At 43.7% G+C, this 18,387-nt stretch overlaps 1 protein-coding gene across 2 annotated transcripts; it reads left to right on the top strand.

The window, feature by feature from the left end:
• The first annotated feature begins 1,439 nt into the window (after positions 1–1,439).
• LOC308378481 (U2 snRNP-associated SURP motif-containing protein) lies at positions 1,440–18,319 on the top strand. Of its 2 annotated transcripts, XM_080855417.1 has the most exons (24): positions 1,457–1,516; positions 2,258–2,360; positions 2,494–2,578; positions 2,715–2,826; positions 3,232–3,347; positions 3,514–3,581; positions 3,680–3,774; positions 3,897–3,961; positions 4,205–4,370; positions 4,745–4,950; positions 6,198–6,241; positions 7,672–7,776; positions 8,151–8,217; positions 8,552–8,721; positions 9,122–9,284; positions 10,806–10,885; positions 11,015–11,102; positions 11,368–11,496; positions 12,532–12,757; positions 12,987–13,098; positions 14,446–14,596; positions 15,225–15,335; positions 17,409–17,596; positions 17,705–18,319. In XM_080855417.1, the coding sequence occupies exons 3-24, from the start codon at positions 2,501–2,503 to the stop codon at positions 17,829–17,831; spliced, it is 2,667 nt and encodes an 888-aa protein (XP_080711543.1). In that variant the 5' UTR covers positions 1,457–1,516; positions 2,258–2,360; positions 2,494–2,500; the 3' UTR covers positions 17,832–18,319. The 2 variants fall into 2 exon arrangements, with proteins under 2 accessions (XP_080711544.1, XP_080711543.1); XM_080855418.1 differs by lacking the exon at positions 2,258–2,360 and having other exon boundaries at positions 1,440–1,516.
• The last annotated feature ends 68 nt before the right edge of the window (positions 18,320–18,387 follow it).

Here is an 18,387-nt window from a genome sequence, read left to right as displayed (position 1 = left end):
AATTTGTTCCATGGAAAAGTCAACTATTGTGATGCTGTATAAAGAGAAAACCTACGCCCCTAGAGGTTGATAGCTTTCTAACTTAAACATTTCAGGCGATATTTTACCTTCTTTTAAAATGTTAAAATGCTCCTTTCGTTTCATAAACTGACTACAACTACATACTCTGCTCACTGTACCGTATCCTTCGTGTTGGACTTGACCCCACCTGTCAGCTCTTCCTGTGAGTAGCGGCACTGCTCCACGTGGTCTAACCCAGTGGTCCCCAACCACCGGGCCGCGGCCCGGTACCGGTCCGTGAGGTATTTGTTACCGGGCCGCACAGAAAGAATAAATAATTTATATAATTTCCGCTGTATTAATTATTGGAGTCTGAAAGGTGTTTTATTTTGAAAAACTACCGGATTTTCCCGGACGTAACATTCGCCTGTGCCTCTTGTCACGTCAAGACATTGTCTCGTTCACGTGATATGTCACTCAAAAAAAAAAGCCCGCATACTAGCGAAAATTAGTAATAAAACAAACATCTTTGGAGAGCTTCTTTGCAAAGGTGAAACGGTCAATTAAGGAGCCAGAAGAGGAGCCTAGAACCTCAAAAAAAGAAAGCTTCTTTTAACAGACAATACCAGGAGTCATAGGCTACTTTAAAATACGGGTTTATTGCAACAGGTGATTCTCAAGCACCAAGTCCGCTCTGTTTAATATGTGGCGACAAGCTAACAAACGAGCCAATGAAGCCTTCAAAACTGCTTCGGCACATGGAGACCAAGCACTGATTCAGAGTTATGGTGAGTTGTAATTTTTCATGCACTTAACGTTCGTAATACCTAACGTTAATGTTAGCTGTTGTGTATATGAGCAGACCGGGCTTCATTGTATCAAACTCGCGCTTGCCTCACATCAATATGAATGGATGACGTGACTAATAAGTGGTGTAAAATGACACCTTGAAGCCGGTCCGTGAAAAAATTCCCTACATTAAACCGGTCCGTGGTGCAAAAAAGGTTGGGGACCCCTGGTCTAACCTATAATAGTTATCACCACGCGTTATGCATTTAATGTTATTACAAAAATATTCAGCAAGACAAGCAATGCAAATGGGTATTTGTATCAGCACGGTGAGAGGCACAAACCGATGACATCATCTATACGACATATTCATTGAAGTTCTTTATTACTTAGGATAAAAAAAAAACGACACAACTCCAATTATTGCTGAAAATACGGTATGATCACCAGAACCAGAAACGTTTGTTTCAATGCAGATGTCATGGAAGCAATTCCTCTAACTTTTCGATGTGGACCAAGAAGATACATGTTTTCTATAAACATCTCAATGGAGAACCCCATTCATTTCGCCCAGCGATATGAATGCCACCACCAGGGGACGACTCCTACAGCCCCAGCCAAGCTTGTTTCTCGTTGATTGGTCTGAGGACTCTTGACATCATTTCAAGTGAATCCAACATGGCGGATCAATAACAAACGCACTGTCCATATTCTCGTTGTCAACTATGTAAGTGTTAGTGGTTTTGCATGTTGAGTATGGGGAAACTGAGTGGTCTGCAGCTGTATTTTCTAGTCAAAATGAAATGTGCATAGAAGCGTTCTATCGATCGCAAGGGTGTAGTTAGCATGTGGACCTAGCCAGTGAGATAGCCAGGTTAGCTAACTCTTGGGCTAGCGTGCCTGAGGAGGGTGGGTAGCTATGTTGGATAGCTAGCAAGCTATCCGGGTAACAAGCATCGAGGGGGGTTTGGTATCACAACTTAGCTACTGTGCGCTAGTAAGGCGAGCTGCCTCTGATTTTGTTGCTGACGTAACTACAGCAATTGCTCTATGGGTTTATCTTAAAGTTAACTAAGTCCTTCAGCTACGTTAGTGATCTCTATTATCTCTTTTGAAGCTGCATGATTAATGTTTTTTTTATAAGTCGCTGTTTCTTTCTCTCTGAAGTAACTGTAGCAAGCTAGCTACGCTTGACTCTTGAACTGCACGGTTCAAAGTAGCTCACAAAGGGTAGTCCATGGAACTTGTATCAGCTATGTTGCAATAGATATGGTGGTGTCCACCTCACGGGGTACCAAACCATTGTTTAATAACTAATTAAATTGTCAACTGTTCACGTGAGTGATCGCACGATTTAGTCCACGCCTCCTAGTCTCGATGGCTAAAAGAAATCGGTTATAATGACATTTTTAAGTCAGCTAGCCAATGGTGTGGCGACATGCAGTATTTGATGCACGTGTATGTACAGGTTTAGATGTTTTACGGTGACAAAGGATTGTTTACCAACATCACATGCCAGCACCACATCAGCCCCTCTGAAAGTACTTGGGCCCATTGCAGAGAGATGTGAGGTATTATATATATATATATACATACAACATGGGACGTATGTTAAAGGATGGTGGTGAAGTAGCACCACCAATACTTTTATAGGAAAGGGGCTGATGTCTTACTGATAACCAGTGGTTTATCTATTCACTGCAGTGGGAACATGGCAGACAAAAAAAGCAAATCCGCGAGCGTAAAACGAACACCAACCAGAAGAGAACAAAGTGTTATGAAGAAAAAGGTGAGGTGGTATGTTAACAATCTTCCATAACTGTGAAGGGTTGTGGCTTGGTATCATCGATAGCTGGCTAAACATTACAGACATACTTTACCTGATTTCCCCTTAGTCTTTCTTTGGCGTTTGTTGATTTCCACAGGAGGAAGAAAAAGCAGCTGAAGTTTTTGAAGAATTTCTGGCCTCCTTTGACAGTAATGAAAAAAGTGGTGTGAAGACTTTTGTCCGTGGTGGAATTGTGAATGCAACAAAAGGTGAATCTTGTAAAACTGAAAAAAAAATAACATACTTGTTCCAGGCACTGGGATGTGTGCTATTGGCAGGTTTCCTTGATAGTTTCATTGTAGTGAAATAATACACAGCTATTACACAAAATATTCAGAAGTTTATCAGAAGTTTCGGTTATTCAGAAGGTTGTCTTTTTCTCTAGTAATGTCCAAGTCATGAGATTGCCTTTTAATAATTGCATGCATTTCTGACAAGTGTACTGTGTATGGTACAGTATGTAGGACCAAATCCTTTAATAATAGGTCATGGCTTTGCTTGATGGCAGCATTTGTGAAGAGGTGTCATTGATCAGAGTCTCTGCCGGATCAGTGCCCTTCATAAGATATTAGCCCATTACCTGTTTTGATGGCATTTGGCTTATGTAATTACAGAGGAGCAAGCAGCCGAAATAAAAAAGAGCAAGCTGTACAGACCCTCCACAAAATTTTCACCTCCAGTTTCCCAGAATGCCGTACCACCACCATCATCTCCAGATTTCAGGAAATCCGTAAGTGATGTTAAGAATGGGTTCTGTGTTTAAACTCACGTAGAATCACACCCGTGCACGCACACACACATACATACATACGCACGCACGCACGCACGCACGCACGCACATATTCATACAGAGTGGTTAAGGATATGTGTTGAATAAAAATACCTTTTTTTAACAGGCTGTCAAAAAGAAGACCGAAGAGAAGAAGAAGAGTAACCTTGAGCTTTTTAAAGAGGAGTTGAAACAGTATGTTCCGCCATGCCATTCACTCCAAAGCATTTGCCATTCACATGATGCAGTAAAAAGAGAGTGAGGTGCTGATTCTTTGTCTCTTGTTGCGTTAGAATCCAGGAGGAGCGTGAGGAGCGATATAAAAGGAAGAAGGGTGATCCAGGTGCAAGCCTCCCTGATCTAGATGCACCTCTGTCACGGAGATCAAGTTAGTCCCTCTTCTCCTCTTGGGACTGACTTTCATGTCCTGTTATTTTCTTAGAAAATCAGATACAAATTTTTTAGATGAAGGCTTAATTTGACAGAAATTCATATTCTTCCCCCTAAAAGTATTTGATGATGATCCAGCATTGCCTAACTCAACCAACCTCTACATTGGCTGTATTAACCCAAAGGTAAGTACAACAGCGCTAGAATAATAGTAACCATTACGTAATCTATCCACACAATGAAGGACAGAAACACTCTTAGAGTGATTCTTCACAGTCTTGGAAGCTTCTTTCCTGAATGAAACAATGCTGCTTGATGAAATTCCGCAGGCACAGACACTGCAGATGGAAGGTAGGTTGCTTGCACAACAGATGAGAGCTCTTTTTCTTTTCTCCTTTTCTCTCTCCCTTCTCCTGTTCTCCCCTGAGATGAATGAGGAGATGCTGTGTAAGGAGTTTGGCAAATACGGGCCCTTGGCCAGTGTGAAGATCATGTGGCCTCGCACAGACGAGGAGCGCACACGGGTCTCCAACCGAGGCTTCGTCGCCTTCATGACACGCAAGGATGCGGAGAGGGCCATGACTGCATTGGATGGTACAGAGTTTCATCTGTTCATTTCAAGTTGATGTTTATTTAAAAGATACAGTTCTGTGTGGTGAAGGGTTACAGGTAATCACTATGTGCTTTCATAGAATTGATTAGGAACAAAACCTTTAATATAATGAATTATAACTGAGCTCATAAGCTATCCTGACAGATTTAGCAGCATGTAATGAGCCTTACTGTTGTTTATAGGGACACTATGAAAGTTAGAGCAGTTGAGTAAGGCTAAGAGAAAACCGAAGCTGCATGCAGTTTATAACCAGAAAAGACTGTGAGTCTTATGGATGGTGTGACTGTGAGTTGCTTTGGAAAAGAGGTCACTGTGCCCAAAGACTGAATGCTGTCTGTTTCTGCTCCCCGTGCAGGTAAGACGATCATGAGCTTCGAGATGAAGCTGGGTTGGGGCAAGCCGGTGCGCATCCCTCCCCAGCCTCTCTACACTCCCATTGGGGTTCTCAAGACCTCCACACCGCCCCCACCCTCAGGCCTGCCCTTCAACGCGCAGCCCCGCGACCGTTTCCGTAATGACTTCACCAAGCCCTGGAGTCGCTCCAAAGACGAGTTCGAGAAGGTAACCAACCCTCGCCACCCGCATCAGCTCATGTCTTTGGCTGTGTGCATGGTCCTCTTGTGGTCGGAATTGTCTTTCTAGAAGGGTCTACTTCAACTTTAGCAGTCATAGTTCAAAGCAAATCAATGTCCGGGTAGTATGGGGTGTAGTGTTTTTGTTGGTTTGTTTTTATTTGATGTCATTTTGAGTAGCTTCTTTAAAAAGGCACTGCAACCATCAGAGGATAAAGATGCTGGCCATTGATTTTAAGCTTGAGCTGGAACTGGGAGCTGCACATGTAAATAGTGTTTGAAACAGTCTGTAGGGACGGCGCGTCTATTTATGTACCTGCAGCTCCGAGCTTCATTTCTCTCCCTTACCAAATTCCAGTCGCTTTATCCTGTGATAAGCACACGACTTTTTGTGAAACTACTTCAGCCTATAGACCAAATACAAAAATGGTTTGTACAGCAATGTTATCAGACAGACAGCACCAGAGATAGAGAGCTACTTTACCTCATTGACATTTAGCAGCTGTTTACATAGTATTAGCTAATTCTTTGGTAATAACAACTAGTTTAATGCTGCGTTCAAGACAACAGTACATTTGGTAAACCCAACTTGGGAACTTTCGACTTCTGAAAAACTTGTGTTCACCTGATCAACTCGGAAAACAATATAGACACAGGAACATCTATTGTCTAAAATAAGTTAACCTTACATTAGTATTTTTTTTTTATCATATAATGTTCATACAAATCAAGCTCAATTAGACTAGTTAGGTAAGATACATTATTGCAAATGTCTCTGACAAAAAGTGTGACGCTAGGAACTTCACTAACAATTAAGAATGTCAACATATCACATACAATAGTAAATTACCTGATAAAAGTAATTAAATAGCGTTTGCAATACACGTCATGATGGAGGACGCCATGAGTGTGACATCAACTCGGGTAAATTGGGGCACTGAGTTTTCGACCAAAAGATCAGACCATGCGTTCAAATTATTTTGTCTTTGAGTCGGAGCTTGTTTTTCCACAATTCCCAATGTGTCATGAACGCAGCATAACTTCAGACTTTGCAGTACGCAAATAGTAGTCTCTCAAAGTGGATTCATTTTTCTTCTCACTGTAGTAACCAGACTTACTACTACGTATTACTGCTAGGGTGGTTTGTTCTGTGCTTTGTGTATCCTGAAGAATGTCAACCTGTATATATACTCACTTTGTTTATATCTTCTCTATTTGGTTTGACTTCACGAACAGACTCTGTCCGAAGCCGTAGTCAAAGTGGTTATCCCAACAGAAAGGTACACACTCTCTCTACTCCTACTACTACTGCTACTACGACTCCACAAGCCTACTGTCTACTCTCTGATGGGAAGGACCCGGGGGTGGGGACAAGGGAGGTTAGGGTAGCAGAAAGAGCACACTCTTTTAATACTGCTACTGAATCACTATTGGGGCTTACTGAACTGTTAGAGGAGAGAAAACAGCTAAAGGGTTGTGTACTCATTTATTTTGTTATTTTGTTATATTTTTGCCTGATCAGAACTATTTTAAGCGGCTCTCTTGGGATGTGTCCTGTTGTTTTGTTTGTGGAAAACAAGTATGCATTGTTACATTCAGTTATTGGCCTAGATCAGAACACACATTGTCACTTAAACGTTTACTTACATGGTGTTTTGTTTGGCTCCAATATCATGTCTTGCACCCGTGGAATAAGCTTAATAGCCACTGCTATGCCATTACATTGAAATGCAATGCTAAAACTAAGGGATAACCTAAATCTACCAGCAGCCATTTCACAGCTTTGAGTATACTTGTACTGTGATGCATAATAATACACCTCTTGCTGACCTAAAAGGAAATGCTAAAGGCTTACATAATTTAGTTTATAGTAAATGTAGTGTGGCGTTGTTTTCTATATGCAGACTACTAATTTATCAGCACAGCAAAATGTGTTTATTTTTATGAGTTGGAGTCAGCAAGAGTTCTGTTAACCCCTCCAGACTTATGCTTTGTTGTTGTTGTTTGTTAAAAGTCTCATAGCCTGTTTACCATCATATATTATCACATTTGAACACACACATGCATACACACACACACACTCACACACACAGACACACACACACACACATAGGATTCAATGCAGAGATGGTTATTGATTGACAGGTGTGTTTTTTTGTAGATCAAAGATGCGTAGTAGCTAATAGTAGTAAGTTACGTAGACAGTGTCAGCAGTGATCTGTCTCCTTCCATCTTTGATGTGTACTGTAGACCTACGTACTACCTCTCAGGAAGGGCCTTTATCCTCAGTTACTTCAACTGTTGTTGTTTGCACCAGCACAAAAAAAAAAGACTCAGCTTCTTAGAGAAATGAAAGGACGAACTAACATCTGTTCTTTGCAAATCTGTATGCAAAAACTCAGAAAATGTTTTTTTTTTATATATATATATAAATGTCCAACACTAGGAGTCGGATTGAGCACTTCATTAATCCCGTGTCACCGCTTTTCTATGAGTATGTCTGTGTGTCTTTGTCAAATGGTAAGTCACAGTTAGACAGAGGAGCGAAGGACGGAATGAGTGGGAGAGACAGAGAGAATGAGAGAGCGAGAGAGAAAGAGACTGCAGAAACAGATGGGCCATGGGAGGAGGAGGAGGAGGGGTGGTTAGTGAGGTTAGTGTTGAAGAAACTGTGGTCCGCAGCTTCATCTCATCTCTTTCTCGTCTGCAGACACCTCTTAGGTCTCATCCACAGGATGATAGAGTTTGTGGTGCGTGAAGGGCCCATGTTTGAAGCAATCATCATGAGCAAAGAGAAGAACAACACAGACTTCAGGTGAACGCACACACACACACACACACACACACACACGCACATTCATTCAAGTATGCTCCAATATACATTCATCCACACGGGTGTACACATGGGCATGCACTGACACACTGTTGTACACATGCTAATGCATCTAGACACATCCATGTCACAATCTATGGACACCCCTACCCCATTTATTCCAGTCTCACTCTCTTACAAGAATACCTCTCATATAGTGTCTGAAATAAAGATAAATAAAAATAATAAATAATAGTGATACACTTTCACGTTAATACATTAAGGCACAATAAAATGTTTTATACAATGATATTTCTCTCATAGTATAATTGTTTCTCTGGTTGTTTTTTAAATGTTTTATAATGTTTCTTTCCCAGGTTTCTGTTTGAGAACAAGAGTCAGGAGCATGTGTACTACCGCTGGAAGCTCTACTCCATCCTGCAGGTATTGCAATATTAGACTGTATCATAAAGGTCTATTTGATTATTGAACACAGCCTGTGTACTTGAAAAGAATCAGCGCAAAATGTGTATTGCTCGCCATATTAATACAAATGAATCCAGAAATAATATCATATCTTTTCAGATATTGTGTATTTATAAACTTGGTCCATTGGTGTTAGGTGTCTGGTCCCTAGACAAGTGCTTAAACCGTGCAGCTACATAACTTACCTTAATCACCCCAGACAGTGGTCAGTGTGTCTCTGCCCCTCTTCCATGAGGGTTTTGGACCTTCATAGGCATGATATGACACAGACTGGACTTTTCTCTCTACTCAGGGCGAGTCTCCCGGTCAGTGGAGGACGGCAGACTTCCGCATGTTCCGCAGTGGCTCCATCTGGAGGCCGCCCCTGCTCAACCCATATCTCCATGGCGACGAGGAGGTACGAGAGGACGAGTTGCCCCCCACGCAAGAGGAGGAGCTGAGGAAGGGCCAGCTGAAGACAGAGTGAGTCTTTATTCTGTCTGACTCTCGCAGAGGAACACACTCTTGAACAGTCCCCAACACTCTAGTGGTTCCTCTGTCTGTCTTACGACATGTCTCTCCCTCGCTCTCTCTCCACCAAATAGTTTCTTATAACATCTGACTTGACTTCATTCTGTCTTTAGACAAGATTATTTTTGTAGGGGTTTAAGATATGACTGTCATTGTTTCTAACACGTAAGCTTACTATGACAAAGATCACCCAAGCACCAGTTAGGCTTTCTAAAATCCTACCCAGCCTTCGTACCTTCCCAACTGTAGCTGTGAAAGCATATCTAATAAACCGACTCAGAATTGCACACACACTCGCCACACAGAGAAACACTCCTCCATGTGCTAGCCCTCCTCCTCCTCCCTTCCCCAGGCACCGGGAGCAGCTGGAGTCTCTGCTGCAGAAACTAACTCCTCGGCGGGACGAGATTGGCGACGCCATGGTCTTCTGTCTGGAGAAGGCCGAGGCTGCCGAAGAGGTGGTGGCCTGCATCTCAGAGTCCCTGTCCTTAATCCAGACGCCACTGCTAAAGAAGGTGAACACACACACACACACACACACACACACACACACAGCCACACTGTAGAAGAAGATACAGACTTAAAGACACATAAATGCTCATACTGTTAAATATACAGTGTAGGCAGAAGTACAAACGCCCAGGTCAGGGACAGCCAAGGGGCCGCAAATGGCCCTGGGGCTGCACTTTGCCCAGGTCTGATCTACATGTACACAGTAAGTCTACAACAAGTGACCGTATTTCCTGTCAGGTTCCCAATGCACAAGAATGTGTCAGTACGCCATGAATGTGACAAACACTGTATATATTTTAAAGCCCCCAGATGCGAGAGGTTGATATAGTGAGATTTACCGAGTTGTTGTTTCATTTACTTTGGCTGGCTGTCTCTGACAACATCTTTTCCGTGCCTGTGCCTTTAATGCTGTTGAATGTATGAGGTGTGTTCAATAAGTTGCTAGCAGACTGTGCCCATAAAAAAGCAAATGCAAGCGCGCCACAGTTCTCCCTCAGACGCCTCAGAACATTACAGTAGATCTCCCTCAGCCGCCTCAGAACATTACAGTAGATCTCCCTCAGACGCCTCAGAACATTACAGTAGATCTCCCTCAGACGCCTCAGAACATTACAGTAGATCTCCCTCAGACGCCTCAGAACATTACAGTAGATCTCCCTCAGACGCCTCAGAACATTACAGTAGATCTCCCTCAGACGCCTCAGAACATTACAGTAGATCTCCCTCAGACGCCTCAGAACATTACAGTAGATCTTGGCGTTGACAGTCCGAATGACCTGATCTGTGGCGCGCTGCCATTTTGGTGCTCCCTCATGACGACGTGCACGATTGTCGCTCACCACCACCCCTACTTGCCGGATTTGGCTCCCTGCAACTTCTTCCTCTTCCTCAAGATAAACGCTTCAAGAACAGGACTTCCAGGGAGTGCTCCAAATGTGGCAGGAACATTTGAGCGGTGTGTCACTGTACAAGGTTTTAGTTTTTTTAGGCTGTGTATGGAAACTTTTTGATCGCACGTCGTATTCTGCGTTAAGCTGTGATTTTGCGTTTTCCCTACTGAAATCCACGATTCTGTCCGCGCTTTCTGCATCACAGAAATCATAGGGACCTATATATAGGCACCCAGTGTAGACAGTACTGCAGGAGAAGGTGCAGAGATGGAAGTAAATAGAAATAGAAATGCACACGCACACATAGACACACTCTCTAACACAGTCCATAGTGTAGCTGATGATCTCTACACCTTATTCAGCAGTCACATGCATAGAAATGGCACACAGGCACACTCACATAAATGTAAACTGTCTTGATACAACAGACACCACTGTAGAAATAGTGTGCTGTGACACCCAGCTGCTTCCATATCCACCCTATCACCCCCTATAGATAAAAATACTTACAGTCCTGTTGACCGTGTGCTGTTGGAGTAAAGAATTAATGTGTTAAATGATACAATTTGTATCAGATGTTCTCTGCCCAGCCAAGTGGTATTTTAATACGCATCTTTCATTTTCCCTTCACAGGTTGCCAGATTGTATTTGGTGTCTGATATTCTGTACAACTCCTGTGCCAAAGTTGCCAATGCATCATATTACAGAAAATAGTAAGTATGAAATCAGTCTCATTGCAAAAGCATTGAAGATTAATCAGATTTTTTAGGCAGTGTGCCGTTTTTTAATTGCTAATCCATCTGTTTGGTTTTTTTTTGTACTCTCTGATTTGTCTTCAAAAGCTTTGAGGCTAAATTGCCTCAAATATTTGGAGACATTAGTGAAGCCTACCGAAACGTACGTGCCCGTCTGCAAGCTGAACAGTTCAAGGTGAGCCCAGCTCATTCTAGACTGAGCGTCAAGTCTAGTAGGTGTTGAATCCTATGTATATTTTCTTGTCTTTATTTTAACATTTGGTTTAAGACCATTTTAGTCTTTCCAACCTTATATGTCCTGATTATTATACAAGGTCTTCTATTTTACCGGCAGGAGTGGACAGCAGCTGTTCACTAATCCTGACCCTCTCCTCCTCCTCTTTCTCCGCTCTTTCTTTCTTTCTTTCTTTCTTTCTCTCTCTGGGTCTCTCCCTCCACAGCAAAAGATCATGTGCTGCTTCCGGGCGTGGGAGGACTGGGCCATCTACCCAGAGTCCTACCTCATCCAGCTGCAGAACATCTTCCTAGGCCTGGTCAAGCCCGGAGAAGAGGTCATCGAACAGATAGAGGTGAGCATGCGGAAACACAATCACACAAAGATATACATACACAGACACACACACACACACACACATACGCTGACACAAACACACATTTTATTCCATATGCATACCGTACACTAAATACAAAGACAAATACAAATACACATTCTGTAAACCATGTACAAGTTATACATCAAATTGTATGAGTTACTTTATTTATGTTTCTATGTGGTTGGGTCATCTTAAATGTATTGTGTTTACCTCAGCCCTTTATCACCTGGTTGTTTACTGCAGTCGGCTGCATCGAGGTGATTACTCCAGTCTTTATTCAGTGACTCCGCAAACTGCATAAATGACCAAATGGGTGGAAGTTTCTTTTGATGTGAACCTCCACTCTTCAGTTCTTTCTCCCTCCCTTGTTTCATTATTTTCTGTGAGTGATGTGCCAGTGCGTAGTTTGAGCCAGAGTGTTTGGAGTGAAGATTTGGTGAGTGGGCGTTTGTGACACGGCAGTCCATTGTGGCAGCAGTTGTACTGATGTAATGAACCTTAGATGCATTGAGCCAGCTTTTGTATTCAGCGCTGTGTTTGTTGCCAATCAGTTTATCTTCCATATGAGCCTTTAGGGAAAGCTGTGCACTTTGGGTAATTGAATTCTGGGTAATTGAAGTATCATTGTGTGGCTCTTGTGCTGGGTCTCCTGCAGGAATAACAACCTAGGTAGGCATGCAGAGGGTAGAACAGTTGGCCGTGCCTGCTGTTTCGTGAAGGGGACCTATTATCATCTAACATCACTCAGAAATGAAATGTTGTTCAGGTGGTCTGCAGTTGTGGAGCAGTATGCTGCGATTGACCAAAACTCTGTTCAGTGGTCTAGTTCAGCAGCAGTGATTAGGGGTGGTGTATTATGGGAAATTGAGTTTTTGATGGAGCTCTAGTCAAGCAGCAGGATTGTGTTGTGACCGCTGAATTCTCTCATGATGGGAGGAGTGGAGGGGGCCTGTTGACCGACATGCAGAATGTTAAACCACGTGGGTGATTAAATGATTGGTGGACCTGCAGGTCCCTCCGCCGGACCTGGATGGAGCTCCTCTGGATGGGATCCCTCTGGACGGGGTCGCTCTGGACGGGATGCCCTTAGATGGGGCACCGTTAGACGGGATGCCCCTGGACGACCTGGACGGCTCACCCATGGTGTGGGACCCCGCGTCGCTGGATGGTGTGCCTGTGGATGACATTGACGGGGTCCCCCTGGGATCAGCTCTGGATGATATTGATGGAATGCCATGTAAGTATACAACCCAAACTCCTTCAGAAAATTCTCGAGTGTGGGTGTGTGATGTCTACATTACATTATGAGTAATTTTGCAATATTACATTCCAATGATATTTAACCACATGGGAAATATTTTGCCTGTGCATGTTTCTATGTGTGTGTATTCGGCCGTTTATATTCTTTTCTGTCTGTCTGTCTTTTTCAAATGTTTGTGTGGGTGTGTATGCTGTCTCTGCTCCAGTGGATGAAGGCTCAGACCGAGACAGGGGTCTCCCCCACGCCAGAGTAGCCCTGTCAAAGTGGGAGCGGGTGGATGATGGAGAGCCTCTAAAGAGCACAGATGCAGACGACAGGTAAGGAAGGGCCTCCCTCTCTCTCTCTCTTCCTCCCTCTTCTTTTCATTTCTCTCTCTCTCTCTCTCTCTCTCTCTTGCACCCCCTCCTTTCTCTTCCTCTGTTCCACTCCCTCTCTTGGTGCCTTTCCACTGCAGGAACCTGTGGAAATGTCTAGTAGCTCAAAGGTTTACAGGAACAGCCCTCTGTATGTCCTTATTGTCATTTTTCCACCTTGTTCAGGAACTACTGGCCCTACGAGTTGATCTACCCTATTCATTTTGCTCTTCGATCGCAAGGTCAATTCCAAGCACGAAAAAATATCCATATATTTCTTCAGTGGCAAAACCAATATCAGGCCAAAAAAAAAAAAAAAATCCCCAAAGTTCAATTTTCAGTTTCAGTGACTTCATGGCAGTTGCAATTATTGATAAATGAAGATGTTTTTCAGTGACAGTAACCTGAACATGTTAACTAAATAAGTATGTTTCCTCTCGCTGTATCCGTATAACCTCTGGTAAGAAAAATAATCTTGTTGGTTTTAAAAACGGTGCTCTGTAGGTAAAAAAAATGCTTCTGTCTCTTTCCCCCTCCCGCTCTCCCACTTTCGCTCTTTCTTTTCTTTTTGTCTCTCTCCCTCTGCCCCTTTCTTTTCTCTCTCTCTCTCTCTCTCTCTCTCTCTCTCTCTCTCTCTCTCTCTCTCTCTCTCTCTCTCTCTCTCTCTCTCTCTCTCTCTCTCTTTCTCTCTCTCTTTCTCTTTCTCTGTTTCGCCGTCAGCCAAATACTACACACAAATTCATCCAGCTCTTGCCTCTAATAAACTGCTCTACGAGGTTCTGCTCCGGCTGCAGCTGTAAGCCATTATGACAGAGTCCTGTGCAGGATTCAGGAGTATTTAACTTTCACTTTAATCAAGTCCCTTCAATGGCTGCTTAATGAGAGGGAGGCCTTTTACATTCCCCTGTTTATTATTCATCTCCTCTTCTCTTTCCCCTCTTTTCTTTTCGCACTCAACCCATGTGCCTTGGGCAGACTTGCTAGCTGGTACCCCCCCAGAATTATGATGATAAATTAAACAAAAAAAAACCTTATTGTAATAATTATAATATTTATTAATAATAATGTGAATATTTTTGCATAATTAATATAATAGCACCAACTTGATGCTGTATGAAATATTAATTAATGGTGTATTGTAATTGATGCATAGGCTAGCCTTTCAACTGAGGGCATATGTTTATCATCGACCACTTTCTTAGAATAAAACTTTCCACTACTAACCAGTGAGGATTGTTTTTAACTGATGATTAATATGATTATAAATGTGTGCCTGTCTCTGTCTCCCTCCCTGTTCCCCTCTCTCTGCAGTAGAGATATGAAGGACGGAGAGGGGGAGTCTGATGATGACAGCAGTGAGGGTTCCTCCAGCCCATCTAAGTTTGATGCGGCCGACTTCAAGAGCTCTGTCTCCAGTTTCGAGCTCTCTGAGAGCAAGAGGAGCAAACTGCGAGAACTGGAGGTGAGAAACCAGCACCCTCACTGCATCTCTCACTGTCTCACTGAAGAACACCTTCCCCTCACCACATCTCTCACTGAAGAACACCTCCCCCCTCACCACATCTCTCACTGTCTCACTGAAGTTCACCTTCACCACATCTCTCACTGAAGAACACCTTCACCACATCTCTCACTGAAGTTCACCTTCACCACATCTCTCACTGAAGAACACCTTCACCACATCTCTCACTGTCTCACTGAAGAACACCTCCCCCCTCACTACATCTCTCACTGAAGAACACCTCCCCCCTCACTACATCTCTCACTGAAGAACACCTCCCCCCTCACTACATCTCTCACTGAAGAACACCTCCCCCCCTCACTACATCTCTCACTGAAGTTCACCTTCACCACATCTCTCTAGTTCCCCATTTGCACAGAATGTTTTGACTTGAGTTACACCATAGTGAAGTAAAATACTTGTTTCCGATTTTCCACACCCTCTCCAGATCTACATAATACCTCCATGTGGCAACCATGACAAAAGTAAACAATGGCAACAAGTCCAACCCATGATATGGTGTAGGCAGCTCAAGGATTCAGCTTGAGTTTTCTCTCTTTCTCTGTCTATCCCCCTTTCCTCCTCTCAGGTGAAGGTGATGAAATTCCAGGATGAGCTGGAATTGGGGAAAAAGGTCCGCAAGTCAGGCATGAGTGTCCAGGAACAAATCCAGCACTACAGGAACAAGCTGCTCCAGAAGGTCAGAGCTGGGGACACCTCACCCAGTGCTGCTGTGGCGTCAGCTAAGGGCAGGGGGGGCAGGGGGAAGATGCACTAAGAGCTGGGGGGGCAGATGCACTAAGAGCTGGGGGGGCAGGGGCAGATGCACTAAGAGCTGGGGGGGCAGGGGCAGATGCACTAAGAGCAGGGGGGGCAGGGGGAAGATGCACTAAGAGGTCGTTTACATGGAGCCTAGTTTGTCAATCTGATACGGATAGCTAATACAGATAGCCCTATCATACATACGAACACTCTCTATCCGCACCTTGTTTCCGCAACGATCGCAGTCCGGGGTAGAAAGTGAGTAGATTTGAATCGGTACGGGGGCTGGTGTTCGTCTGCACGGCTTCACGCAACCTGATGACGTCATTGCCCCACGTGATCACTTCGTGATCTCCAACCAGTATTTATATTCCTTGTTCTCCCTCAAAATCTCACTCGTGGTGGGCCTCGAATTCACTCTCATTAACCCAGCCTACTGATTTTTGATTAGCCTCCTATCTTGATCTAATTCTTCTTATTCAGACGTAACATAACTTTCATGACCACAAATATAAATTGGCCAGCGATTTAATTGCTTTTTTATTCATAAATGTATGTAAAATGCTCGGAGCAATGCATCATGGGAAATGGGATGACATACATGTCATGTTACTGTTCCAAACTCTTTATTATCAATAGAAAAAAGAATTCATTTTCGCATATCCTTTAGTCTGACCACTGATATTAACTATCATAATGTAATGTTGTTAATTGGAGCTTGAATGTCTTGTGTAATGTGTTTATCCTCGTGCTGTGAAGTACCTTCTTCTAGGTTTTTCACGTTTTTTCAGTTGTGTAAATAAAGCGCTAAAGCGCCACCCACAGGCGTGAGGTATGTACTACAGTCGGTTCACCACAATCTGCTGCCTCCGTGTTTACGCAAATCTCTCGTTGCCAGCCTCCGTATTTACGGAATTAAAAGATTCGATTGGTGTGAAAAGTAAATCCGATTCGGAGGCCCTAGACTTCGTGTGCATAGCACCTAAGAGCTGGGGGGGCAGGGGCAGATGCACTAAGAGCAGTGGGGGCAGGGGGAAGATGCACTAAGAGCTGGGGAGGGCAGATGCACTAAGAGCTGGTCTCAGAGCGGTTCCATTGAAGGGGCAAATAGTATGCTTGTTTTCATGTCAGCCAAATACTACATTACAGGATTTCACTGATTTCCACCACTTCACTTTATCGAGACTGACTTAAAACTCATTTGGGTTAGTGTTTGGTGGAAATACAACCCACTCTAACAGTTGGTTATATAAAACAAACAAAGCTTGATGAAATAAGAGCAATATGATGGAAGTTTTCAGGACCATCAGAAAAGCTTGCCTCACAAGGCTTGTGCACATGCTAAATGCTCAGCTGGCTAGACTTGTGGTTGTTCTGTATGCGTGCAATTGCTTTCTAAATGCAAATGCACAAGACTTGTGGGCATTCTAGAATCTTCTATGTTTTAGTGCACCTGTTTGAGGTAATCAGATAATAATGAAGCCATTAGCAAATCCTGAGCCAAGAGACCTCAAACACACTGTGCTGTTGACTCCCAGCAGCAGGACACCGAAATTATAAGCAAGTGGGAAAAGGCAATCAATGGCTCTTATTTGCAGCATTTCACTCTTCAGCAAGCTTAATAAATTGAAAACACCGTAAAAATTTACAACGGCATGCACTTAATGCTTCTCAAAAAACAGTCAACTCCTCAGAGGATAATGCTAGATCGTAAATGTCCAATCCTTATCCGTCATACCTGGCTCTTCACCTCTGCTGGGCACCTCTGGCTCAGGTCTGGCTCAGGTCTGGCTCATGTCTGGCTCAGGTCTGGCTCAGGTCTGGCCCAGAGGCTGTTAGAGAGCAGATGACTGGACTGGACATGAGTCTGGCTGTGGGGAGCAGATGAGGCCCTGGTGGACGTAGCCCTGATCAGGCGCAGATGCCTGGCATGCCGCAGTTGACCGGAGGGGGGGGGTCAGCCATAGTCTAACATCCTGTCCTCACACTCTCATTTCTGTTGTGGCCATAGGAGTTTGAAAAGGACGAACAGGAAAAAAAAGAGAAGTCATCACAGAAGCAGAAGGAACGATCAAAGAAGGAGGAGAAGAAGGAGCGGACGGAGAGGACGGAGGACAGGAGTAAAATGAGGGACAAGGAGAGGAGTAAGAAGAGTGAAGACCGAGAGAGGGGAAGAGACTCTGATGACAGGAGAGAAAGGTACATCTTCACTTTCATTTTATTCCTGTCCTTCAAGGGTTTGAGAGAAATGGCATACATAGCTTCAGTAGACTCTCTGTCATTGTTCACATTTTTCTCTGGTTCCAGGACAAAGTCCAAGTCTCCCAAGAGGTCGAAGCGTTCCCTCTCCCCGTCACCTGTCCGGAAGTCGCGGAGATCAACGTCCCACTCCCCTCACCGTTCTCACAAGAAGTCCAAGAAGAACAAACACTGAATTTTGACTCCTTGACCTTTGACCCTTAGTGGACACCTAAGCTTCCCAATATGTCTGGAGAAGGGCCGGGGGGGGGCGGGTGGTGGTGAGTGGGATTTGGTGGGGAACTCTAACCCAGCACCACCACACATTTGCTTCCAGTCTCCCAGAATGCACCAGGGATGGACTGGTACTCCCAGGCCTCTCATCAGTTTTGATGATTACCCAGAGTGCAACATGGTTACCTGTCCCCACGCCACCGCCTTCATGTCAGCGCTGCTCAAGCCCCTCCCCCCCCCCCTTGAGCTATAAGCTCGTTTTTATATGACTGAGGTTCCAATGTTACCTGTACAGTTCTCTTTTTTGTGTTCTTTTATTTGTTTTTATTTGGAATGTGAAGTGCTATTATTATTTGTCTCCTAAGGTCTTTTGAATGAAAGTGAAAACGTTGTAAGATTGTTCCCCCAATCTTTACATTAAATACAAAAAATATATATATATATATTGGGTAAGAGGTGTATGTGTGTGTGCGTGCGTGTGTGGCTTTATCCAGTTTGTCACCTCAATCCGTATACCA

Source organism: Sprattus sprattus (genome assembly GCF_963457725.1).
Source record: "Sprattus sprattus genome assembly, chromosome: 1".
Classification (NCBI taxonomy): Eukaryota; Metazoa; Chordata; class Actinopteri; order Clupeiformes; family Clupeidae; genus Sprattus; species Sprattus sprattus.
This window is presented reverse-complemented; position numbering and strand designations above follow the sequence as displayed.